We start from the raw sequence: 27424 nt of genomic DNA on the forward strand, positions 1-27424 counted from the left end.
TTTCCCCTCCTCTTCCCTCCTCCCATCCTTTCCTTGCCTCCCTCCTCCCTCCCTCCTCTCCTCGCCTCCCTCCCTCCTCTCCTCTCCTCCCTCCCTCCCTCCTCCCATCCTCCTCTTCTCCCTCCCTCCTCCCTCCTCCTCCTCCTCTCCTCTCTCCATAGTGGCGTGTTCGTAAGGAGGCGATGATGGGTTTGGCCCAGCTGTTTAAGAAGTACTGTCTTCACCATGAGGCTGGGAAGGAACAGGCCCAGAAGATCTCCTGGATCAAAGACAAACTGCTCCACATCTACTACCAGAACAGCATCGACGACAAGTACACGCCCACAGAACACGCAGAACACATGGAACACGCAGAACACACAGAACACGCGGAACACACGGAACACACGGAACACGCGGAACAAACAGAACACACGGAACACATGGAACACGCGGAACAAACAGAACACACGGAACACACACAACACACGGAACACACAACACACGGAACACACGGAACACATGGAACACACGGAACACACAGAACACACAGAACACGCGGAACACACGGAACACACGGAACACGCAGAACACACGGAACACACAGAACACGCAGAACACACAGAACACACGGAACACGCAGAACACGCAGAACACACGGAACACACAGAACACACGGAACACGCAGAACACACAGAACACACGGAACACGCGGAACAAGCGGAACACGCGGAACACGCGGAACACGCGGAACACGCAGAACACGCAGAACACGCAGAACACGCAGAACACGCAGAACACGCAGAACACACACTGTTCACAGAAATACATCCTACTGAAACCACAGCATTATATTAGCATGGATTTTGTGTCATTTTCTGCAGAGTTCTTATCCATTTCTCTCCGTCTGTCTGTGTGTGTAGGTTACTAGTGGAGAAGATCTTTGCTCAGTACATGGTTCCCCACAGTCTGGACACTGAGGAGAAGATGAAATGTCTTTACTACCTGTACGCCTGCCTGGATACCAACGCTGTCAAGTAGGTACCCTGCTAGCACCAACACCTAGCCGTAACCCTGCTAGCACCAACACCTAGCCATAACCCTGCTAGTACCAACACCTAGCCCTGTTAGCACCAACACCTAGCCATAACCCTGTTAGTACCAACACCTAGCCATAACCCTGTTAGTACCAACACCTAGCCATAACCCTGTTAGCACCAACACCTAGCCATAACCCTGCTAGTACCAACACCTAGCCGTAACCCTGTTAGTACCAACACCTAGCCGTAACCCTGTTAGTACCAACACCTAGCCATAACCCTGTTAGTACCAACACCTAGCCATAACCCTGTTAGTACCAACACCTAGCCATAACCCTGCTAGCACCAACACCTAGCCATAACCCTGTTAGCACCAACACCTAGCCATAACCCTGTTAGTACCAACACCTAGCCCTGTTAGTACCAACACCTAGCCATAACCCTGTTAGTACCAACACCTAGCCATAACCCTGCTAGCACCAACACCTAGCCATAACCCTGTTAGTACCAACACCTAGCCCTGTTAGTACCAACACCTAGCCATAACCCTGTTAGTACCAACACCTAGCCATAACCCTGTTAGTACCAACACCTAGCCATAACCCTGTTAGTACCAACACCTAGCCATAACCCTGTTAGTACCAACACCTAGCCATAACCCTGTTAGTACCAACACCTAGCCATAACCCTGTTAGTACCAACACCTAGCCATAACCCTGTTAGTACCAACACCTAGCCATAACCCTGTTAGTACCAACACCTAGCCATAACCCTGTTAGTACCAACACCTAGCCATAACCCTGCTAGCACCAACACCTAGCCAAACCCTGTTAGCACCAACACCTAGCCATAACCCTGTTAGTACCAACACCTAGCCATAACCCTGTTAGCACCAACACCTAGCCATAGCCCTGTTAGTACCAACACCTAGCCATAACCCTGTTAGTACCAACACCTAGCCATAACCCTGTTAGTACCAACACCTAGCCATAACCCTGTTAGCACCAACACCTAGCCATAACCCTGTTAGCACCAACACCTAGCCATAACCCTGTTAGTACCAACACCTAGCCCTGTTAGCACCAACACCTAGCCATAACCCTGTTAGTACCAACACCTAGCCCTGCTAGCACCAACACCTAGCCATAACCCTGTTAGTACCAACACCTAGCCCTGCTAGTACCAACACCTAGCCATAACCCTGTTAGTACCAACACCTAGCCCTGCTAGCACCAACACCTAGCCATAACCCTGTTAGTACCAACACCTAGCCCTGCTAGCACCAACACCTAGCCGTAACCCTGTTAGTACCAACACCTAGCCGTAACCCTGTTAGTACCAACACCTAGCCATAACCCTGCTAGCACCAACACCTAGCCATAACCCTGCTAGCACCAACACCTAGCCATAACCCTGTTAGTACCAACACCTAGCCATAACCCTGTTAGTACCAACACCTAGCCATAACCCTGTTAGCACCAACACCTAGCCGTAACCCTGCTAGTACCAACACCTAGCCATAACCCTGTTAGTACCAACACCTAGCCATAACCCTGTTAGTACCAACACCTAGCCATAACCCTGTTAGTACCAACACCTAGCCATAACCCTGTTAGCACCAACACCTAGCCATAACCCTGCTAGCACCAACACCTAGCCATAACCCTGTTAGCACCAACACCTAGCCATAACCCTGTTAGTACCAACACCTAGCCCTGTTAGTACCAACACCTAGCCATAACCCTGTTAGTACCAACACCTAGCCATAACCCTGCTAGCACCAACACCTAGCCATAACCCTGTTAGTACCAACACCTAGCCCTGTTAGTACCAACACCTAGCCATAACCCTGTTAGTACCAACACCTAGCCATAACCCTGTTAGTACCAACACCTAGCCATAACCCTGTTAGTACCAACACCTAGCCATAACCCTGTTAGTACCAACACCTAGCCATAACCCTGTTAGTACCAACACCTAGCCATAACCCTGTTAGTACCAACACCTAGCCATAACCCTGTTAGTACCAACACCTAGCCATAACCCTGTTAGTACCAACACCTAGCCATAACCCTGTTAGTACCAACACCTAGCCATAACCCCTGCTAGCACCAACACCTAGCCATAACCCTGCTAGCACCAACACCTAGCCATAACCCTGTTAGTACCAACACCTAGCCATAACCCTGCTAGCACCAACACCTAGCCATAGCCCTGTTAGTACCAACACCTAGCCATAACCCTGTTAGTACCAACACCTAGCCATAACCCTGTTAGTACCAACACCTAGCCATAACCCTGCTAGCACCAACACCTAGCCATAACCCTGCTAGCACCAACACCTAGCCATAACCCTGTTAGTACCAACACCTAGCCCTGTTAGCACCAACACCTAGCCATAACCCTGTTAGTACCAACACCCAGCCCTGCTAGCACCAACACCTAGCCATAACCCTGTTAGTACCAACACCTAGCCCTGCTAGCACCAACACCTAGCCATAACCCTGTTAGTACCAACACCTAGCCCTGCTAGCACCAACACCTAGCCATAACCCTGTTAGTACCAACACCTAGCCCTGCTAGCACCAACACCTAGCCGTAACCCTGTTAGTACCAACACCTAGCCGTAACCCTGTTAGTACCAACACCTAGCCATAACCCTGTTAGCACCAACACCTAGCCATAACCCTGTTAGTACCAACACCTAGCCATAACCCTGTTAGTACCAACACCTAGCCGTAACCCTGTTAGTACCAACACCTAGCCATAACCCTGTTAGCACCAACACCTAGCCGTAACCCTGTTAGCACCAACACCTAGCCCTGTTAGTACCAACACCTAGCCGTAACCCTGTTAGTACCAACACCTAGCCGTAACCCTGTTAGCACCAACACCTAGCCGTAACCCTGCTAGCACCAACACCTAGCCGTAACCCTGTTAGCACCAACACCTAGCCGTAACCCTGCTAGCACCAACACCTAGCCGTAACCCTGTTAGCACCAACACCTAGCCATAACCCTGTTAGTACCAACACCTAGCCATAACCCTGCTAGCACCAACACCTAGCCATAACCCTGTTAGTACCAACACTCTAGCCCTGTTAGTACCAACACCTAGCCATAACCCTGTTAGTACCAACACCTAGCCATAACCCTGTTAGTACCAACACCTAGCCATAACCCTGTTAGTACCAACACCTAGCCATAACCCTGTTAGTACCAACACCTAGCCATAACCCTGTTAGTACCAACACCTAGCCCTGTTAGTACCAACACCTAGCCATAACCCTGTTAGTACCAACACCTAGCCATAACCCTGTTAGTACCAACACCTAGCCCTGTTAGTACCAACACCTAGCCATAACCCTGCTAGCACCAACACCCTAGCCATAACCCTGTTAGTACCAACACCTAGCCATAACCCTGTTAGTACCAACACCTAGCCATAACCCTGTTAGTACCAACACTCCTAGCCCTGTTAGTACCAACACCTAGCCATAACCCTGTTAGCACCAACACCTAGCCCTGTTAGCACCAACACCTAGCCATAACCCTGTTAGTACCAACACCTAGCCGTAACCCTGTTAGTACCAACACCTAGCCGTAACCCTGTTAGCACCAACACCTAGCCATAACCCTGTTAGTACCAACACCTAGCCCTGTTAGTACCAACACTAGCCATAACCCTGTTAGTACCAACACCCTAGCCCTGTTAGTACCAACACCTAGCCATAACCCTGTTAGCACCAACACCTAGCCATAACCCTGTTAGTACCAACACCTAGCCCTGTTAGTACCAACACCTAGCCATAACCCTGTTAGTACCAACACCTAGCCCTGTTAGTACCAACACCTAACCATAACCCTGTTAGTACCAACACCTAGCCATAACCCTGCTAGCACCAACACCTAGCCATAACCCTGTTAGTACCAACACCTAGCCATAACCCTGTTAGCACCAACACCTAGCCATAACCCTGTTAGTACCAACACCTAGCCCTGTTAGTACCAACACCTAGCCATAACCCTGTTAGTACCAACACCTAGCCATAACCCTGTTAGTACCAACACCTAGCCATAACCCTGCTAGCACCAACACCTAGCCATAACCCTGTTAGGTACCAACACCTAGCCATAACCCTGTTAGTACCAACCCCTAGCCCTGTTAGTACCAACACCTAGCCATAACCCTGTTAGTACCAACACCTAGCCATAACCCTGTTAGTACCAACACCTAGCCATAACCCTGTTAGCACCAACACCTAGCCATAACCCTGTTAGTACCAACACCTAGCCATAACCCTGTTAGTACCAACACCTAGCCCTGTTAGTACCAACACCTAGCCATAACCCTGTTAGTACCAACACCTAGCCATAACCCTGTTAGTACCAACACCCAGCCCTGTTAGAACCAACACCTAGCCATAACCCTGTTAGTACCAACACCTAGCCGTAACCCTGTTAGTACCAACACCTAGCCATAACCCTGTTAGCACCAACACCTAGCCATAACCCTGTTAGTACCAACACCTAGCCCTGTTAGTACCAACACCTAGCCATAACCCTGTTAGTACCAACACCTAGCCCTGTTAGTACCAACACCTAGCCATAACCCTGTTAGTACCAACACCTAGCCCCTGTTAGTACCAACACCTAGCCATAACCCTGTTAGTACCAACACCTAGCCCTGTTAGTACCAACACCTAGCCATAACCCTGTTAGCACCAACACCTAGCCATAACCCTGTTAGTACCAACACCTAGCCATAACCCTGTTAGCACCAACACCTAGCCATAACCCTGTTAGTACCAACACCTAGCCATAACCCTGTTAGTACCAACACCTAGCCATAACCCTGTTAGTACCAACACCTAGCCATAACCCTGTTAGTACCAACACCTAGCCAAACCCTGCTAGCACCAACACCTAGCCATAACCCTGTTAGTACCAACACCTAGCCCTGTTAGTACCAACACCTAGCCATAACCCTGTTAGTACCAACACCTAGCCATAACCCTGTTAGTACCAACACCTAGCCATAACCCTGTTAGTACCAACACCTAGCCATAACCCTGTTAGTACCAACACCTAGCCATAACCCTGTTAGTACCAACACCTAGCCATAACCCTGTTAGTACCAACACCTAGCCATAACCCTGTTAGTACCAACACCCTAGCCATAACCCTGCTAGCACCAACACCTAGCCATAACCCTGTTAGTACCAACACCTAGCCCTGTTAGTACCAACACCTAGCCATAACCCTGTTAGTACCAACACCTAGCCATAACCCTGTTAGTACCAACACCTAGCCATAACCCTGTTAGTACCAACACCTAGCCATAACCCTGTTAGTACCAACACCTAGCCATAACCCTGTTAGTACCAACACCTAGCCATAACCCTGTTAGTACCAACACCTAGCCATAACCCTGTTAGCACCAACACCTAGCCATAACCCTGTTAGTACCAACACCTAGCCATAACCCTGTTAGTACCAACACCTAGCCCTGTTAGCACCAACACCTAGCCCTAACCCTGTTAGTACCAACACCTAGCCATAACCGTGTTAGTACCAACACCTAGCCATAACCCTGTTAGTACCAACACCTAGCCCTGTTAGTACCAACACCTAGCCATAACCCTGTTAGTACCAACACCTAGCCCTGTTAGTACCAACACCTAGCCATAACCCTGTTAGTACCAACACCTAGCCATAACCCTGTTAGTACCAACACCTAGCCCTGTTAGTACCAACACCTAGCCATAACCCTGTTAGTACCAACACCTAGCCCTGTTAGTACCAACACCTAGCCATAACCCTGTTAGCACCAACACCTAGCCATAACCCTGTTAGTACCAACACCTAGCCCTGTTAGTACCAACACCTAGCCATAACCCTGTTAGTACCAACACCTAGCCATAACCCTGTTAGTACCAACACCTAGCCCTGTTAGTACCAACACCTAGCCATAACCCTGTTAGTACCAACACCTAGCCCTGTTAGTACCAACACCTAGCCATAACCCTGTTAGTACCAACACCTAGCCATAACCCTGTTAGTACCAACACCTAGCCATAACCCTGTTAGTACCAACACCTAGCCATAACCCTGTTAGTACCAACACCTAGCCATAACCCTGTTAGTACCAACACCTAGCCACATAACCCTGTTAGTACCAACACCTAGCCCTGTTAGTACCAACACCTAGCCCTGTTAGCACCAACACCTAGCCATAACCCTGTTAGTACCAACACCTAGCCATAACCCTGTTAGTACCAACACCTAGCCATAACCCTGTTAGTACCAACACCTAGCCATAACCCTGTTAGTACCAACACCTAGCCCTGTTAGTACCAACACCTAGCCATAACCCTGTTAGTACCAACACCTAGCCCTGTTAGTACCAACACCTAGCCATAACCCTGTTAGTACCAACACCTAGCCCTGTTAGTACCAACACCTAGCCATAACCCTGTTAGCACCAACACCTAGCCATAACCCTGTTAGTACCAACACCTAGCCATAACCCTGTTAGTACCAACACCTAGCCCTGTTAGTACCAACACCTAGCCATAACCCTGTTAGTACCAACACCTAGCCATAACCCTGTTAGTACCACCACCTAGACATAACCCTGTTAGCACCAACACCTAGCCATAACCCTGTTAGTACCAACACCTAGCCATAACCCTGTTAGTACCAACACCTAGCCATAACCCTGTTAGTACCAACACCTAGCCATAACCCTGTTAGTACCAACACTAGCCATAACCCTGTTAGTACCAACACCTAGCCCTGTTAGCACCAACACCTAACCCTGTTAGTACCAACACCTAGCCATAACCCTGTTAGCACCAACACCTAGCCATAACCCTGTTAGTACCAACACCTAGCCATAACCCTGTTAGTACCAACACCTAGCCATAACCCTGTTAGTACCAACACCTAGCCATAACCCTGTTAGTACCAACACCTAGCCATAACCCTGTTAGCACCAACACCTAGCCATAACCCTGTTAGTACCAACACCTAGCCATAACCCTGTTAGTACCAACACCTAGCCATAACCCTGTTAGTACCAACACCTAGCCCTGTTAGTACCAACACCTAGCCCTGTTAGTACCAACACCTAGCCCTGTTAGTACCAACACCTAGCCATAACCCTGTTAGTACCAACACCTAGCCATAACCCTGTTAGTACCAACACCTAGCCATAACCCTGTTAGTACCAACACCTAGCCATAACCCTGTTAGTACCAACACCTAGCCCTGTTAGTACCAACACCTAGCCATAACCCTGTTAGTACCAACACCTAGCCCTGTTAGTACCAACACCTAGCCATAACCCTGTTAGTACCAACACCTAGCCCTGTTAGTACCAACACTTAGCCATAACCCTGTTAGCACCAACACCTAGCCATAACCCTGTTAGTACCAACACCTAGCCATAACCCTGTTAGTACCAACACCTAGCCCTGTTAGTACCAACACCTAGCCATAACCCTGTTAGTACCAACACCTAGCCATAACCCTGTTAGTACCAACACCTAGACATAACCCCTGTTAGCACCAACACCTAGCCATAACCCTGTTAGTACCAACACCTAGCCATAACCCTGTTAGTACCAACACCTAGCCATAACCCTGTTAGTACCAACACCTAGCCATAACCCTGTTAGTACCAACACCTAGCCATAACCCTGTTAGTACCAACACCTAGCCCTGTTAGCACCAACACCTAACCCTGTTAGTACCAACACCTAGCCATAACCCTGTTAGCACCAACACCTAGCCATAACCCTGTTAGTACCAACACCTAGCCATAACCCTGTTAGTACCAACACCTAGCCATAACCCTGTTAGTACCAACACCTAGCCATAACCCTGTTAGTACCAACACCTAGCCATAACCCTGTTAGCACCAACACCTAGCCATAACCCTGTTAGTACCAACACCTAGCCATAACCCTGTTAGTACCAACACCTAGCCATAACCCTGTTAGTACCAACACCTAGCCCTGTTAGTACCAACACCTAGCCCTGTTAGTACCAACACCTAGCCATAACCCTGTTAGTACCAACACCTAGCCCTGTTAGTACCAACACCTAGCCCTGTTAGTACCAACACCTAGCCATAACCCTGTTAGTACCAACACCTAGCCATAACCCTGTTAGCACCAACACCTAGCCATAACCCTGTTAGTACCAACACCTAGCCATAACCCTGTTGGTACCAACACCTAGCCCTGTTAGTACCAACACCTAGCCCTGTTAGTACCAACACCTAGCCATAACCCTGTTAGCACCAACACCTAGCCCTGTTAGTACCAACACCTAGCCATAACCCTGTTAGTACCAACACCTAGCCCTGTTAGTACCAACACCTAGCCATAACCCTGTTAGCACCAACACCTAGCCCTGTTAGTACCAACACCTAGCCATAACCCTGTTAGCACCAACACCTAGCCCTGTTAGTACCAACACCTAGCCATAACCCTGTTAGTACCAACACCTAGCCCTGTTAGTACCAACACCTAGCCATAACCCTGTTAGTACCAACACCTAGCCATAACCCTGTTAGCACCAACACCTAGCCATAACCCTGTTAGTACCAACACCTAGCCATAACCCTGTTAGTACCAACACCTAGCCATAACCCTGTTAGTACCAACACCTAGCCATAACCCTGTTAGTACCAACACCTAGCCATAACCCTGTTAGTACCAACACCTAGCCATAACCCTGTTAGTACCAACACCTAGCCATAACCCTGCTAGCACCAACACCTAGCCATAACCCTGCTAGCACCAACACCTAGCCATAACCCTGTTAGTACCAACACCTAGCCATAACCCTGCTAGCACCAACACCTAGCCATAACCCTGTTAGTACCAACACCTAGCCATAACCCTGTTAGTACCAACACCTAGCCATAACCCTGTTAGTACCAACACCTAGCCATAACCCTGCTAGCACCAACACCTAGCCATAACCCTGCTAGCACCAACACCTAGCCATAACCCTGTTAGTACCAACACCTAGCCCTGTTAGCACCAACACCTAGCCATAACCCTGTTAGTACCAACACCTAGCCCTGCTAGCACCAACACCTAGCCATAAGCCCTGTTAGTACCAACACCTAGCCCTGCTAGCACCAACACCTAGCCATAACCCTGTTAGTACCAACACCTAGCCCTGCTAGCACCAACACCTAGCCATAACCCTGTTAGTACCAACACCTAGCCCTGCTAGCACCAACACCCTAGCCGTAACCCTGTTAGTACCAACACCTAGCCGTAACCCTGTTAGTACCAACACCTAGCCATAACCCTGTTAGCACCAACACCTAGCCATAACCCTGTTAGCACCAACACCTAGCCATAACCCTGTTAGTACCAACACCTAGCCATAACCCTGTTAGCACCAACACCTAGCCGTAACCCTGTTAGCACCAACACCTAGCCCTGTTAGTACCAACACCTAGCCCTGTTAGTACCAACACCTAGCCGTAACCCTGTTAGCACCAACACTAGCCGTAACCCTGCTAGCACCAACACCTAGCCGTAACCCTGTTAGCACCAACACCTAGCCAGTAACCCTGTTAGCACCAACACCTAGCCATAACCCTGTTAGCACCAACACCTAGCCATAACCCTGTTAGTACCAACACCTAGCCATAACCCTGCTAGCACCAACACCTAGCCATAACCCTGTTAGTACCAACACCTAGCCCTGTTAGTACCAACACCTAGCCATAACCCTGTTAGTACCAACACCTAGCCATAACCCTGTTAGTGCCAACACCTAGCCATAACCCTGTTAGTACCAACACCTAGCCATAACCCTGTTAGTACCAACACCTAGCCATAACCCTGTTAGTACCAACACCTAGCCCTGTTAGTACCAACACCTAGCCATAACCCTGTTAGTACCAACACCTAGCCATAACCCTGTTAGTACCAACACCTAGCCCTGTTAGTACCAACACCTAGCCATAACCCTGCTAGCACCAACACCTAGCCATAACCCTGTTAGTACCAACACCTAGCCATAACCCTGTTAGTACCAACACCTAGCCATAACCCTGTTAGTACCAACACCTAGCCCTGTTAGTACCAACACCTAGCCATAACCCTGTTAGTACCAACACCTAGCCCTGTTAGCACCAACACCTAGCCATAACCCTGTTAGTACCAACACCTAGCCGTAACCCTGTTAGTACCAACACCTAGCCATAACCCTGTTAGCACCAACACCTAGCCATAACCCTGTTAGTACCAACACCTAGCCCTGTTAGTACCAACACCTAGCCATAACCCTGTTAGTACCAACACCTAGCCCTGTTAGTACCAACACCTAGCCATAACCCTGTTAGCACCAACACCTAGCCATAACCCTGTTAGTACCAACACCTAGCCCTGTTAGTACCAACACCTAGCCATAACCCTGTTAGTACCAACACCTAGCCCTGTTAGTACCAACACCTAACCATAACCCTGTTAGTACCAACACCTAGCCATAACCCTGCTAGCACCAACACCTAGCCATAACCCTGTTAGTACCAACACCTAGCCATAACCCTGTTAGCACCAACACCTAGCCATAACCCTGTTAGTACCAACACCTAGCCCTGTTAGTACCAACACCTAGCCATAACCCTGTTAGTACCAACACCTAGCCATAACCCTGTTAGTACCAACACCTAGCCATAACCCTGCTAGCACCAACACCTAGCCATAACCCTGTTAGTACCAACACCTAGCCATAACCCTGTTAGTACCAACACCTAGCCCCTGTTAGTACCAACACCTAGCCATAACCCTGTTAGTACCAACACCTAGCCATAACCCTGTTAGTACCAACACCTAGCCATAACCCTGTTAGCACCAACACCTAGCCATAACCCTGTTAGTACCAACACCTAGCCATAACCCTGTTAGTACCAACACCTAGCCCTGTTAGTACCAACACCTAGCCATAACCCTGTTAGTACCAACACCTAGCCATAACCCTGTTAGTACCAACACCTAGCCCTGTTAGCACCAACACCTAGCCATAACCCTGTTAGTACCAACACCTAGCCGTAACCCTGTTAGTACCAACACCTAGCCATAACCCTGTTAGCACCAACACCTAGCCATAACCCTGTTAGTACCAACACCAGCCCTGTTAGTACCAACACCTAGCCATAACCCTGTTAGTACCAACACCTAGCCCTGTTAGTACCAACACCTAGCCATAACCCTGTTAGTACCAACACCTAGCCCTGTTAGTACCAACACCTAGCCATAACCCTGTTAGTACCAACACCTAGCCCTGTTAGTACCAACACCTAGCCATAACCCTGTTAGTACCAACACCTAGCCCTGTTAGTACCAACACCTAGCCATAACCCTGTTAGCACCAACACCTAGCCATAACCCTGTTAGTACCAACACCTAGCCATAACCCTGTTAGCACCAACACCTAGCCATAACCCTGTTAGTACCAACACCTAGCCATAACCCTGTTAGTACCAACACCTAGCCATAACCCTGTTAGTACCAACACCTAGCCATAACCCTGCTAGCACCAACACCTAGCCATAACCCTGCTAGTACCAACACCTAGCCCTGTTAGTACCAACACCTAGCCATAACCCTGTTAGTACCAACACCTAGCCATAACCCTGTTAGTACCAACACCTAGCCATAACCCTGTTAGTACCAACACCTAGCCATAACCCTGTTAGTACCAACACCTAGCCATAACCCTGTTAGTACCAACACCTAGCCATAACCCTGTTAGTACCAACACCTAGCCATAACCCTGCTAGCACCAACACCTAGCCATAACCCTGTTAGTACCAACACCTAGCTGTTAGTACCAACACCTAGCCATAACCCTGTTAGTACCAACACCTAGCCATAACCCTGTTAGTACCAACACCCTAGCCATAACCCTGTTAGTACCAACACCTAGCCATAACCCTGTTAGTACCAACACCTAGCCATAACCCTGTTAGCACCAACACCTAGCCATAACCCTGTTAGTACCAACACCTAGCCATAACCCTGTTAGTACCAACACCTAGCCCTGTTAGCACCAACACCTAGCCCTAACCCTGTTAGTACCAACACCTAGCCATAACCGTGTTAGTACCAACACCTAGCCATAACCCTGTTAGTACCAACACCTAGCCCTGTTAGTACCAACACCTAGCCATAACCCTGTTAGTACCAACACCTAGCCCTGTTAGTACCAACACCTAGCCATAACCCTGTTAGTACCAACACCTAGCCATAACCCTGTTAGTACCAACACCTAGCCCTGTTAGTACCAACACCTAGCCATAACCCTGTTAGTACCAACACCTAGCCCTGTTAGGTACCAACACCTAGCCATAACCCTGTTAGCACCAACACCTAGCCATAACCCTGTTAGTACCAACACCTAGCCCTGTTAGTACCAACACCTAGCCATAACCCTGTTAGTACCAACACCTAGCCATAACCCTGTTAGTACCAACACCTAGCCCTGTTAGTACCAACACCTAGCCATAACCCTGTTAGTACCAACACCTAGCCCTGTTAGTACCAACACCTAGCCATAACCCTGTTAGTACCAACACCTAGCCATAACCCTGTTAGTACCAACACCTAGCCATAACCCTGTTAGTACCAACACCTAGCCATAACCCTGTTAGTACCAACACCTAGCCATAACCCTGTTAGTACCAACACCTAGCCATAACCCTGTTAGTACCAACACCTAGCCCTGTTAGTACCAACACCTAGCCCTGTTAGCACCAACACCTAGCCATAACCCTGTTAGTACCAACACCTAGCCATAACCCTGTTAGTACCAACACCTAGCCATAACCCTGTTAGTACCAACACCTAGCCATAACCCTGTTAGCACCAACACCTAGCCCTGTTAGTACCAACACCTAGCCATAACCCTGTTAGTACCAACACCTAGCCCTGTTAGTACCAACACCTAGCCATAACCCTGTTAGTACCAACACCTAGCCCTGTTAGTACCAACACTTAGCCATAACCCTGTTAGCACCAACACCTAGCCATAACCCTGTTAGTACCAACACCTAGCCATAACCCTGTTAGTACCAACACCTAGCCCTGTTAGTACCAACACCTAGCCATAACCCTGTTAGTACCAACACCTAGCCATAACCCTGTTAGTACCACCACCTAGACATAACCCTGTTAGCACCAACACCTAGCCATAACCCTGTTAGTACCAACACCTAGCCATAACCCTGTTAGTACCAACACCTAGCCATAACCCTGTTAGTACCAACACCTAGCCATAACCCTGTTAGTACCAACACCTAGCCATAACCCTGTTAGTACCAACACCTAGCCCTGTTAGCACCAACACCTAACCCTGTTAGTACCAACACCTAGCCATAACCCTGTTAGCACCAACACCTAGCCATAACCCTGTTAGTACCAACACCTAGCCATAACCCTGTTAGTACCAACACCTAGCCATAACCCTGTTAGTACCAACACCTAGCCATAACCCTGTTAGTACCAACACCTAGCCATAACCCTGTTAGCACCAACACCTAGCCATAACCCTGTTAGTACCAACACCTAGCCATAACCCTGTTAGTACCAACACCTAGCCATAACCCTGTTAGTACCAACACCTAGCCCTGTTAGTACCAACACCTAGCCCTGTTAGTACCAACACCTAGCCCTGTTAGCACCAACACCTAGCCATAACCCTGTTAGTACCAACACCTAGCCATAACCCTGTTAGTACCAACACCTAGCCATAACCCTGTTAGTACCAACACCTAGCCATAACCCTGTTAGGACCAACACCCTAGCCCTGTTAGTACCAACACCTAGCCATAACCCTGTTAGTACCAACACCTAGCCCTGTTAGTACCAACACCTAGCCATAACCCTGTTAGTACCAACACCTAGCCCTGTTAGTACCAACACTTAGCCATAACCCTGTTAGCACCAACACCTAGCCATAACCCTGTTAGTACCAACACCTAGCCATAACCCTGTTAGTACCAACACCTAGCCCTGTTAGTACCAACACCTAGCCATAACCCTGTTAGTACCAACACCTAGCCATAACCCTGTTAGTACCAACACCTAGACATAACCCTGTTAGCACCAACACCTAGCCATAACCCTGTTAGTACCAACACCTAGCCATAACCCTGTTAGTACCAACACCTAGCCATAACCCTGTTAGTACCAACACCTAGCCATAACCCTGTTAGTACCAACACCTAGCCATAACCCTGTTAGTACCAACACCTAGCCCTGTTAGCACCAACACCTAACCCTGTTAGTACCAACACCTAGCCATAACCCTGTTAGCACCAACACCTAGCCATAACCCTGTTAGTACCAACACCTAGCCATAACCCTGTTAGTACCAACACCTAGCCATAACCCTGTTAGTACCAACACCTAGCCATAACCCTGTTAGTACCAACACCTAGCCATAACCCTGTTAGCACCAACACCCTAGCCATAACCCTGTTAGTACCAACACCTAGCCATAACCCTGTTAGTACCAACACCTAGCCATAACCCTGTTAGTACCAACACCTAGCCCTGTTAGTACCAACACCTAGCCCTGTTAGTACCAACACCTAGCCATAACCCTGTTAGTACCAACACCTAGCCCTGTTAGTACCAACACCTAGCCCTGTTAGTACCAACACCTAGCCATAACCCTGTTAGTACCAACACCTAGCCATAACCCTGTTAGCACCAACACCTAGCCATAACCCTGTTAGTACCAACACCTAGCCATAACCCTGTTAGCACCAACACCTAGCCCTGTTAGTACCAACACCTAGCCATAACCCTGTTAGTACCAACACCTAGCCCTGTTAGTACCAACACCTAGCCATAACCCTGTTAGTACCAACACCTAGCCATAACCCTGTTAGCACCAACACCTAGCCCTGTTAGTACCAACACCTAGCCATAACCCTGTTAGTACCAACACCTAGCCCTGTTAGTACTCAACACCTAGCCATAACCCTGTTAGTACCAACACCTAGCCATAACCCTGTTAGCACCAACACCTAGCCATAACCCTGTTAGTACCAACACCTAGCCATAACCCTGTTAGTACCAACACCTAGCCATAACCCTGTTAGTACCAACACCTAGCCATAACCCTGTTAGTACCAACACCTAGCCATAACCCTGTTAGTACCAACACCTAGACACATCTGCCAATGTAATCCTTTGAGCTGGCCGCCTGAAGTGTTTTTAATTTGTATTTTCAAACAGTGAAAATACTACATTTTGTGGAAGGAAAAACTGAAACGACTAAACCAGATATAACGTATGTAGAAGAGATAATAGAGGTTTATTTTATGTTCTTGAGAACTAACAACCACCAAAAAATAAAAGCTAGACAGTCAGAGACTTGAAAAATCCAAAAACAATGATTTTATCAGGCAGTTACTCAGTGATTTGCCCCAAACATGAGGCATCGCATTTACGTAGGGCTTTGCGTTTAGGACAGAAAGTGAATTCCCTTTGCCATGTTCTTTGTTCAGTATTACTTTAGTGTCTTGTTGCATACAGATGCATGTTTTCTCCCGTCACAGCCTTTGAACTCTGTAGCTGTTTTTTTTTTTATCACCAATGGCCTCACGGTGACATCACTAAGCAGTTTCCTTCCTGCCCCGCAGCTCAGTTCAGAAGGACGACTGCATCCTTTGATGTGTCTGGGCGGTTTAATACATCACCCACAGGATAATTATTAACTTGGCCGTGCTTTTAAGCTACTCTGGGCAGAAATCGCTCCATTTCCTGGTTGCTAAAATTCTAATAGTCCGCCTAATTTCAGTTAATGTGACAAAACAAGCTAACCCTGTAACGTAACAAAATGTGGAAAAAGTCAAGGGGTCTGAATACTTTCCGAATTCACTGTATGAGGATTATTAGACCCTGGTTCCAAATATCAGGGAAGCTGCCCCTCAGGAGTACTGTGTTGAAGCATTCAGGAAAGCTGCCCATCAGGAGTACTGTGTTGAAGCATTCAGGGAAGCTTCCCCTCAGGAGTACTGTGTTGAAGAATTCAGGGAAGCTTCCCCTCAGGAGTACTGTGTTGAAGCATTCAGGGAAGCTGCCTCTCAGGAGTACTGTGTTGAAGCATTCAGGGAAGCTGCCTCTCAGGAGAACTGTGTTGAAGCATTCAGGGAAGCTGCCTCTCAGGAGTACTGTGTTGAAGCATTCAGGGAAGCTGCCTCTCAGGAGTACTGTGTTGAAGCATTCAGGGAAGCTGCCCCTCAGGAGTACTGTGTTGAAGCATTCAGGGAAGCTGCCCCTCAGGAGTACTGTGTTGAAGCATTCAGGGAAGCTGCCCCTCTCCAGAACCTGGTTGAATAGTTTTAATAAGGCATCCTGCATCTCAGGAGTACTGTGTTGAAGCATTTTATTCCTGATGCTGTCAGGGCCGCATTCCTTTCCAGGGTTAAGGCTGTGAGTTCAGCCTGTGTAATGTGGTAGTCGGTTGGGTTCAAAGTAACGTCTTCTGATTGTATTATACCATATTCTCCCTCCCTCCCCTCTCAGGGCTCTGAATGAAATGTGGAAGTGTCAGAACATGTTGAGAGGTTTGGTCAGAGAACTGCTGGACCTCCACAAACTACCTGCCGTGAGTCACACACACCACGTACAACACACACCTCTTCATCACACACACACCTCTTCATCACACACACACCTCTTCATCACACCACGTACAACACACACACCTCTTCATCACACCTCTTCATCATGCTACAGAATGGTGTTGTACCTCTTCTAACCTGAAGTCTCCTCTCTGTAGTCTGAAGCCAACACCACTGCCATGTTTGGAAAGCTGATGACCATTAGCAGTGAGTGGGACACACTTCTCCATATACTGAATGGGGGTACTCCTGGGTTTGGGTTTGGGGCTGGGGGGTACTCTGGGTTTGGGGCTGGGTGAAGGGGGGTACTCCTGGGTTTGGGGCTGGGTGGAGGGGGTACTCCTGGGTTTGGGGCTGGGTGAAGGGGGGTACTCCTGGGTTTGGGGCTGGGTGGAGGGGGTACTCCTGGGTTTGGGGCTGGGTGGAGGGGGTACTCCTGGGTTTGGGGCTGGGTGAAGGGGGTACTCCTGGGTTTGGGGCTGGGGTGAAGGGGGGGTACTCCTGGGTTTGGGGCTGGGTGAAGGGGGTACTCCTGGGTTTGGGGCTGGGTGGAGGGGGCGGGGGTACTCCTGGGTTTGGGGCTGGGTGGAGGGGGGGCGGGGTACTCCTGGGTTTGGGGCTGGGTGGAGGGGGTGGTACTCCTGGGTTTGGGGCTGGGTGGAGGGGGTACTCCTGGGTTTGGGGCTGGGTGGAGGGGGGTACTCCTGGGTTTGGGGCTGGGTGGAGGGGCGGGGTACTCCTGGGTTTGGGGCTGGGTGGAGGGGGGGGTGGTACTCCTGGGTTTGGGGCTGGGTGGAGAGGGGGCGGGGTACTCCTGGGTTTGGGGCTGGGTGGAGGGGGGTACTCCTGGGTTTGGGGCTGGGTGGAGGGGGGCGGGGTACTCCTGGGTTTGGGGCTGGGTGGAGGGGGTGGTACTCCTGGGTTTGGGGCTGGGTGGAGGGGGCGGGGGGTACTCCTGGGTTTGGGGCTGGGTGGAGGGGGTACTCCTGGGTTTGGGGCTGGGTGGGGCGGGTACTCCTGGGTTTGGGGGCTGGGTGGAGGGGGGTACTCCTGGGTTTGGGGCTGGGTGGAGGGGGGTGGTACTCCTGGGTTTGGGGCTGGGTGGGAGGGCGGGGGTACTCCTGGGTTTGGGGCTGGGTGGAGGGGGTGGTACTCCTGGGTTTGGGGCTGGGTGGAGGGGGGTACTCCTGGGTTTGGGGCTGGGTGGAGGGGGGTACTCCTGGGTTTGGGGCTGGGTGGAGGGGGGTACTCCTGGGTTTGGGACTGGGTGGGAGGGGGGTACTCCTGGGTTTGGGGCTGGGTGGAGGGGGGTACTCCTGGGTTTGGGGCTGGGTGGAGGGGGTACTCCTGGGTTTGGGGCTGGGTGGAGGGGGGGGTACTCCTGGGTTTGGGGCTGGGTGGAGGGGGGGGTACTCCTGGGTTTTTATTCTGTTCTGATTTGAGATTTCTCTTGTCTTTTCATGTTGCTGTATAATTTCAGTCTATTGCATTAATGTATAAAAATGCCAATGCTTCCCACTAAAACACAACCCCCCCGTAGAGAACCTCCCGGATGCTGGCAAGGCCCAGGACTTCATGAAGAGGTTTAATCAGGTGTTAGGAGAGGATGAGAAGCTCCGAGTCCAGCTGGATACTCTCATCAGCCCCGTCTGCTCCTGCAAACAGGCTGAGCTCTGTGTGGTAAGAACACACACACTATATATATACACACACTGATACGTACACACACCATTGACTTTCAAACCAGTAGATAGTGAGAGCGCTGATGTCATCCACGTTGATAATGTATTAATGTGTTTCAGAGGGAGATTACCAGTAGATATTAATAATGTATTTGAGGGAGATTACCAGTAGATATTGATAATGTATTTCAGAGGGAGATTACCAGTAGATATTGATAATGTATTTCAGAGGGAGATTACCAGTAGATATTGATCATGTATTTCAGAGGGAGATTACCAGTAGATATTGATCATGTATTTCAGAGGGAGATTACCAGTAGATATTGATCATGTATTTCAGAGGGAGATTACCAGTAGATATTGATCATGTATTTCAGAGGGGAGATTACCAGTAGATATTGATCATGTATTTCAGAGGGAGATTACCAGTAGATATTGATCATGTATTTCAGAGGGAGATTACCAGTAGATATTGATCCTGTATTTCAGAGGGAGATTACCAGTAGATATTGATCATGTATTTCAGAGGGAGATTACCAGTAGATATTGATCATGTATTAATGTGTTTCAGACTGAGATTACCAGTAGATATTGATAATGTATTTCAGAGGGAGATTACCAGTAGATATTGATCCTGTATTTCAGAGGGAGATTACCAGTAGATATTGATAAAGTATTTCAGAGGGAGATTACCAGTAGATATTGATCCTGTATTTCAGAGGGAGATTACCAGTAGATATTGATCCTGTATTTCAGAGGGAGATTACCAGTAGATATTGATCATGTATTTCAGAGGGAGATTACCAGTAGATATTGATCCTGTGTTTCAGACTGAGATTACCAGTAGATATTGATCATGTATTTCAGAGGGAGATTACCAGTAGATATTGATCCTGTATTTCAGAGGGAGATTACCAGTAGATATTGATCCTGTATTTCAGAGGGAGATTACCAGTAGATATTGATCCTGTATTTCAGAGGGAGATTACCAGTAGATATTGATCCTGTATTTCAGAGGGAGATTACTCGTAAACTGACGTTCCCTAAGCAGCCCACCAACCCCTTCCTGGAGATGGTTAAGTTCCTGTTAGAACGGATCGCTCCCGTCCACATCGACTCCGAGGCCATCAGGTAAATAAACAGCCAGTGTGTGTGTGTAGCATGCTGTTATCAGTGGCATTCGGTCTGATTTTATGATTTATTATTTAGTGTTGTGAAGTTAACAAATCATGAACCTTGGTTTGAGAAGATTGTTCCCTGGATAATACATTTCATTTCATACCATCAATCCTGTTGGCCCAACTAACCATGTAGGGGCCATAACGTTTTAATACATTGATTACCACAGTTTATCTACCTCTGATACGTGGGTGCTTCGGTGATGATGCCGGAGTAGCCATGTTTTGGAGGATATATTCGTCTGGCGCCGGCAAACCGTGTCAATATATCCTCCAAACACCGGCTTCGAGGGCATTATACAACGGGTTACCAACATATTCAAATAATCATTGACATATTTTCATTAAAAACTGTTATTTTGATGAATTTATTCATACTATTTCATCCTTCCACGAGATATAGTCCCGACACAAATCTAGGGTCTCTACCCAAGCCGGCTGGTCGTTCGTTTTATCGGTTCGTTTGCTTAGAGACGCGACCCAGTCGTTCAGTCTTTTTGTTCTGTGTCTCTCTCTGCTCAGTGCTCTGGTCAAACTGCTGAATAAGATGTTATATAATGTTATGATATGTTATATATGATATGTAATGTTATATCTCTCTCTGCTCAGTGCTCTGGTCAAACTGCTGAATAAGATGTTATATAATGTTATGATATGTTATATATGATATGTAATGTTATATCTCTCTCTGCTCAGTGCTCTGGTCAAACTGCTGAATAAAGATGTTATATAATGTTATGATATGTTATATATGATATGTAATGTTATATCTCTCTCTGCTCGGTGCTCTGGTCAAACTGCTGAATAAGATGTTATATAATGTTATGATATGTTATATATGATATGTAATGTTATATCTCTCTCTGCCCAGTGCTCTGGTCAAACTGCTGAATAAGTCTATTGAGGGAACAGCTGATGATGATGATGAAGGTGTCACACCAGATACTGCCATCCGCTCTGGACTGGAACTACTGAAGGTATGGATGGATGGAGGGGACTGGTGGATGAAAGGATGAATGAATGGACAGATGAATAACTGGTTCCTGTCCTCCTCCTCCTCCAGGTTCTGTCGTTCACCCACCCCACAGCGTTCCACTCTGCCGAGACCTATGAGTCTCTGCTCCAGTGTCTGAAGATGGAGGATGACAAGGTGGCTGAAGCTGCCATACAGATCTTCAGGAACACGGGACAGAAAATAGAGACGGAACTACAGCAGATACGATCGTAAGGGAGGGAGGGAGGGTGGGAGGGAGGGTGGGGGGAGGGAGGCAGAGAGGGAGGGAGGGAGGGTGGGAGGGAGGGTGGGGGGGAGGGAGGCAGAGAGGGAGGGAGGGAGGGTGGGGGGGAGGGAGGCAGAGAGGGAGGGAGGGAGGCAGAGAGGGAGGGGGGAGGGAGTACGTCTGTGCTAACCTCCTCTCCGTCCTCCAGTACATCTGTGCTAACCTCCTCTCCTCTCCTTCCTCCAGTACGTCTGTGCTAACCTCCTCCCCTTCCTCCAGTACGTCTGTGCTAACCTCCCCTTCCTCAGTACGTCTGTGCTAACCTCCTCTCCTCCCCTTCCTCCAGTACGTCTGTGCTAACCTCCTCTCTCTCCTTCCTCCAGTACGTCTGTGCTAACCTCCTCTCCTCCCCTTCCTCCAGTACGTCTGTGCTAACCTCCTCCCGTCCTCCAGTACGTCTGTGCTAACCTCCTCTCCTTCCTCCAGTACGTCTGTGCTAACCTCCCCTTCCTCCAGTACGTCTGTGCTAACCTCCTCTCCTCCCTCCAGTACGTCTGTGCTAACCTCCTCCCGTCCTCCAGTACGTCTGTGCTAACCTCCTCTCCTTCCTCCAGTACGTCTGTGCTAACCTCCTCTCTCCCTCCAGTACGTCTGTGCTAACCTCCCTCTCCTTCCTCCAGTACGTCTGTGCTAACCTCCCCTTCCTCCAGTACGTCTGTGCTAACCTCCTCTCCTTCCTCCAGTACGTCTGTGCTAACCTCCTCTCCTCCCTCCAGTACGTCTGTGCTAACCTCCTCTCCTTCCTCCAGTACGTCTGTGCTAACCTCTCCTTCCTCCAGTACGTCTGTGCTAACCTCTCCTTCCTCCAGTACGTCTGTGCTAACCTCCTTCCTCCAGTACGTCTGTGCTAACCTCCTCTCCTCCCCTTCCTCCAGTACGTCTGTGCTAACCTCCTCTCCTCCCCTTCCTCCAGTACATCTGTGCTAACCTCCCCTTCCTCCAGTACGTCTGTGCTAACCTCCTCCCGTCCTCCAGTACGTCTGTGCTAACCTCCCTTCCTCCAGTACGTCTGTGCTAACCTCCTCTCCTCCCTTCCTCCAGTACGTCTGTGCTAACCTCTCCTCTCCTTCCTCCAGTACGTCTGTGTCAGACCTCCTCTCCTCTCCTTCCTCCAGTACATCTGTGCTAACCTCCCCTTCCTCCAGTACGTCTGTGCTAACCTCCTCTCCTCCCCTTCCTCCAGTACGTCTGTGCTAACCTCCTCTCCTCCCCCTTCTCCAGTACGTCTGTGCTAACCTCCTCTCCTCTCCTTCCTCCAGTACGTCTGTGCTAACCTCCTCTCCTCCCCTTCCTCCAGTACGTCTGTGCTAACCTCCCCTTCCTCCAGTACGTCTGTGCTAACCTCCTCTCCTCCTTCCTCCAGTACGTCTGTGCAACCTCTCCTCTCCTTTCCTCCAGTACGTTCTGTGCTAACCTCCCCTTCCTCCAGTACGTCTGTGCTAACCTCCCTTCCTCCAGTACATCTGTGCTAACCTCCTCTCCTTCCTCCAGTACGTCTGTGCTAACCTCCTCTCCTCCCTCCAGTACGTCTGTGCTAACCTCCTCTCCTTCCTCCAGTACGTCTGTGCTAACCTCCCCCTTCCTCCAGTACGTCTGTGCTAACCATCTCTCCTTCCTCCAGTACGTCTGTGCTAACCTCCTCCTCCTCCCTCCAGTACGTCTATGCTAACCTCCTCTCCTTCCTCCAGTACGTCTGTGCTAACCTCTCCTTCCTCCAGTACGTCTGTGCTAACCTCTCCTTCCTCCAGTACGTCTGTGCTAACCTCCCCTTCCTCCAGTACGTCTGTGCTAACCTCCTTCCTCCAGTACGTCTGTGCTAACCTCCTCTCCTCCCCTTCCTCCAGTACGTCTGTGCTAACCTCTCCTCTCCTTTCCTCCAGTACGTCTGTGCTAACCTCCCCTTCCTCCAGTACGTCTGTGCTAACCTCCCCTTCCTCCAGTACATCTGTGCTAACCTCCTCTCTCTCCTTCCTCCAGTACGTCTGTGCTAACCTCCTCTCCTCCCTCCAGTACATCTGTGCTAACCTCCCCTTCCTCCAGTACGTCTGTGCTAACCTCCTCTCCTCCCCTTCCTCCAGTACGTCTGTGCTAGCCTCCTCTCCTCCCTCCAGTACATCTGTAGCTAACCTCCCTTCCTCCAGTACGTCTGTGCTAACCTCCTCCCGTCCTCCAGTACGTCTGTGCTAACCTCCCCTTCCTCCAGTACGTCTGTGCTAACCTCCTCTCCTCCCCTTCCTCCAGTACGTCTGTGCTAACCTCTCCTCTCCTTCCTCCAGTACGTCTGTGCTAACCTCCTCTCCTCTCCTTCCTCCAGTACATCTGTGCTAACCTCCTTCCTCCAGTACGTCTGTGCTAACCCTCCTCTCCTCCCCTTCCTCCAGTACGTCTGTGCTAACCTCTCATCCCCTTCCTCCAGTACATCTGTGCTAACCTCCTCTCCTCCCTCCAGTACATCTGTGCTAACCTCCCTTCCTCCAGTACGTCTGTGCTAACCTCCTCCCCGTCCTCCAGTACGTCTGTGCCTAACCTCCCCTTCCTCCAGTACGTCTGTGCTAACCTCCTCTCCTCCCTTCCTCCAGTACGTCTGTGCTAACCTCTCCTCTCCTTCCTCCAGTACGTCTGTGCTAACCTCCTCTCCTCTCCTTCCTCCAGTACATCTGTGCTAACCTCCCCTTCCTCCAGTACGTCTGTGCTAACCTCCTCTCCTCCCCTTCCTCCAGTACGTCTGTAGCTAACCTCTCCTCCTTCCTCCAGTACATCTGTGCTAACCTCCCCTTCCTCCAGTACGTCTGTGCTAACCTCCCCTTCCTCCAGTACGTCTGTGCTAACCTCCTCTCCTCCCCTTCCTCCAGTACGTCTGTGCTAACCTCCCCTTCCTCCAGTACGTCTGTGCTAACCTCCCCTTCCTCCAGTACGTCTGTGCTAACCTCCTCTCCTCCCCTTCCTCCAGTACGTCTGTGCTAACCTCCTCTCCTCCCCTTCCTCCAGTACGTCTGTGCTAACCTCCTCTCCTCCCCTTCCTCCAGTACGTCTGTGCTAACCTCCCCTTCCTCCAGTACGTCTGTGCTAACCTCCTCTCCTCTCCTTTCCTCCAGTACGTCTGTGCTAACCTCCTCTCCTCTCCTTCCTCCAGTACCCTGATTCCAGTCCTCCATCAGAAGGCTAAGCGTGGAACCCCCCACCAGGCTAAACAGGCTGTTCACTGTATCCATGCTATCTTCTGTAACAAGGAGGTCCAGCTGGCGCAGATCTTTGAGGTAACACACCTCACACACCTCTACACACACACACACACACAGAGAGAGAGAGAGAGAGAGAGAGAGAGAGAGAGAGAGAGAGAGAGAGAGAGAGAGAGAGAGAGAGAGAGAGAGAGAGAGGGGAGAGAGAGAGAGAGAGAGAGAGAGAGAGAGAGAGAGAGAGAGAGAGAGAGAGAGAGAGAGAGAGAGAGAGAGAGAGAGAGAGAGAGAGAGAGAGAGAGAGAGAGAGAGAGAGAGAGAGAGAGAGAGAGAGAGAGAGAGAGAGAGAGAGAGAGAGAGAGAGAGAGAGAGAGAGAGAGAGAGAGAGAGAGAGAGAGAGAGAGAGAGAGAGAGAGAGAGAGAGAGAGAGAGAGGAGAGAGAGAGAGAGAGAGAGAGAGAGAGAGAGAGAGAGAGAGAGAGAGAGAGAGAGAGGAGAGAGAGAGAGAGAGAGAGAGAGAGAGAGAGAGAGAGAGAGAGAGAGAGAGAGAGAGAGAGAGAGAGAGAGAGAGAGAGAGAGAGAGAGAGAGAGAGAGAGGGGGTTAGGTGAAACTTCCTTGCCTATAGAAAGTCTTGTTAGAAACACCTTTTGGCTGCCATTACAGCTGGGAGTCTTCTTGTCTAAGTCTCTAAGAGCTTTCCACACCTGGATTGTACAATATTAGCCCATTATTCTTTTCATAATTCTTCAAGCTCTGTCAAGATGTTGGGGATCGTGGCTAGATGGCAATTTTCAAGTCTTACCATTGATTTTCAAGCAGATTTAAGTCAAAACCGTAACTCGGCCACTCAGGAACATTCACTGTCTTCTTGGTAAGCAACTCCAGTGTAGATTTGTCCTTGTGTTGTAGGTTATTATCCTGCTGAAAGGTGAATTCCTCTCCCAGTGTCTGGTGGAAAGCAGGTTTTCCTCGAGGATTTAGTCTGTTCTTAGCTCCATCCCATTTCTTTTTTTATCCTGAAAAACTCCTCAGTATTTGCCGATGACAAGCATACCCATAACATGATGCAGCCACCACCGTGCTTGAAAATAAGGAGGCAGTTACTCAGTGATGTGATGTGTTGGATTTGCCCCAAACATGAGACATCGCATTTAGGCCAAAAATACTATATTCCTTTTCCATTTTAGTATTTTTTAATAATACTTTAGTGCCTTGTTGCATACATATCCATGTTTTGGAATATTTGTATTCATTTAAGTCATTATTGTGGAGTCACTACAATGTTGTTGATCCATCCTCAGTTTTCTCTCGTCACAGACATTAAACTCTGTAACTGTTTTAAAATCACCAACGGCCTCGTGGTGACATCACTAACAGTTTCCTTCCTGTCCTGCAGCTCAGTTCAGAAGGACGACTGTATCTTTGATGTGTCTGGGTGGTTTAATACATCACCCACAGGATAATTATTAACATGACCATGCTTAAAGAGATGTTAAATGTCTGATTTGTTACTGTTACCAATCTACCAATCACTGCCCTTCTTTAGGAGACTTTTGAAAAGCTCCCTGGTCTTTGTAGTTGAATCTGTGCTTGAAATTCAATACTTGACTGAGGGACCTTCCAGATGTTGTATGGATGGGGGACAGAGGAAGGGGTAGTGGACCTTCCAGATGTTGTATGGATGGGGGACAGAGGAAGGGGGACAGAGGAAGGGGGAGTCATTCAAAGATAATATCAACCCCTATTATTTCACACAGAGTGAGTCCATATAACTTTTTGATTTGTGAAAACCAAATTTGACTTCTGAACTAATTTAGGCTTGCTATAACAAATGGGGTGAATACTTATGCTACTACACATTACGGAGTGTTTAGATCAACGACGACAAATTACAATTACATATTTTTCAATCCCACTTTATGCAACAAAATGTGAAAAACTACCAAGACGTTCTATAGCACTATGTTTCCATGAGACATTGGTAGAATGATTTGAGGTTAGATGTTTTGACAACTCTGGGACCAGGTTAATAGACTTATTTCAGTATTTGTAGGAATGCCTCCCCCCTCTCTCTCTCTTTGCCCTCTCTCTCTCTCTCTCTCTCTCTCTCTGCCCTCTCTCTCTCTCTCTCTCTCTCTCTCTCTCTGCCCCTCTCTCTCTCTCTCTCTTTGCCCCTCTCTCTCTCTCTGCCTCTCTCTCTCTCTCTCTTTGCCCTCTCTCTCTCTCTCTCTCTGCCCCCTCTCTCTCTCTCTCTCTGCCCCCTCTCTCTCTCTCTCTGCCCCATCTCTCTCTCTCTCTGCCCTCTCTCTCTCCTCTCTCTCTCTCTTTGCCTCTCTCTCTCTCTCTCTCTGCCCCTCTCTCTCTCTCTCTCTGCCCTCTCTCTCTCTCTCTCTGCCCGCCCCTCTCTCTCTCTCTGCC

At 49.1% G+C, this 27424-nt stretch overlaps 1 protein-coding gene across 1 annotated transcript in view; it reads left to right on the forward strand.

The window, feature by feature from the left end:
* LOC123481292 (sister chromatid cohesion protein PDS5 homolog A) overlaps positions 1-27424 on the forward strand; it is a 70273-nt gene that overhangs the window by 37486 nt on the left and 5363 nt on the right. Inside the window, exons 12-20 of the mRNA XM_045218935.1 lie at positions 162-313; positions 903-1016; positions 17593-17674; positions 17849-17897; positions 19231-19370; positions 20388-20503; positions 21422-21527; positions 21614-21774; positions 24964-25087. Coding sequence (XP_045074870.1) covers positions 162-313; positions 903-1016; positions 17593-17674; positions 17849-17897; positions 19231-19370; positions 20388-20503; positions 21422-21527; positions 21614-21774; positions 24964-25087 — 1044 coding nt within the window. The remainder of the gene's footprint in view (positions 1-161; positions 314-902; positions 1017-17592; positions 17675-17848; positions 17898-19230; positions 19371-20387; positions 20504-21421; positions 21528-21613; positions 21775-24963; positions 25088-27424) is intronic.

This window comes from Coregonus clupeaformis, unplaced genomic scaffold (assembly GCF_020615455.1).
Source record: "Coregonus clupeaformis isolate EN_2021a unplaced genomic scaffold, ASM2061545v1 scaf1912, whole genome shotgun sequence".
Classification (NCBI taxonomy): domain Eukaryota; kingdom Metazoa; phylum Chordata; class Actinopteri; order Salmoniformes; family Salmonidae; genus Coregonus; species Coregonus clupeaformis.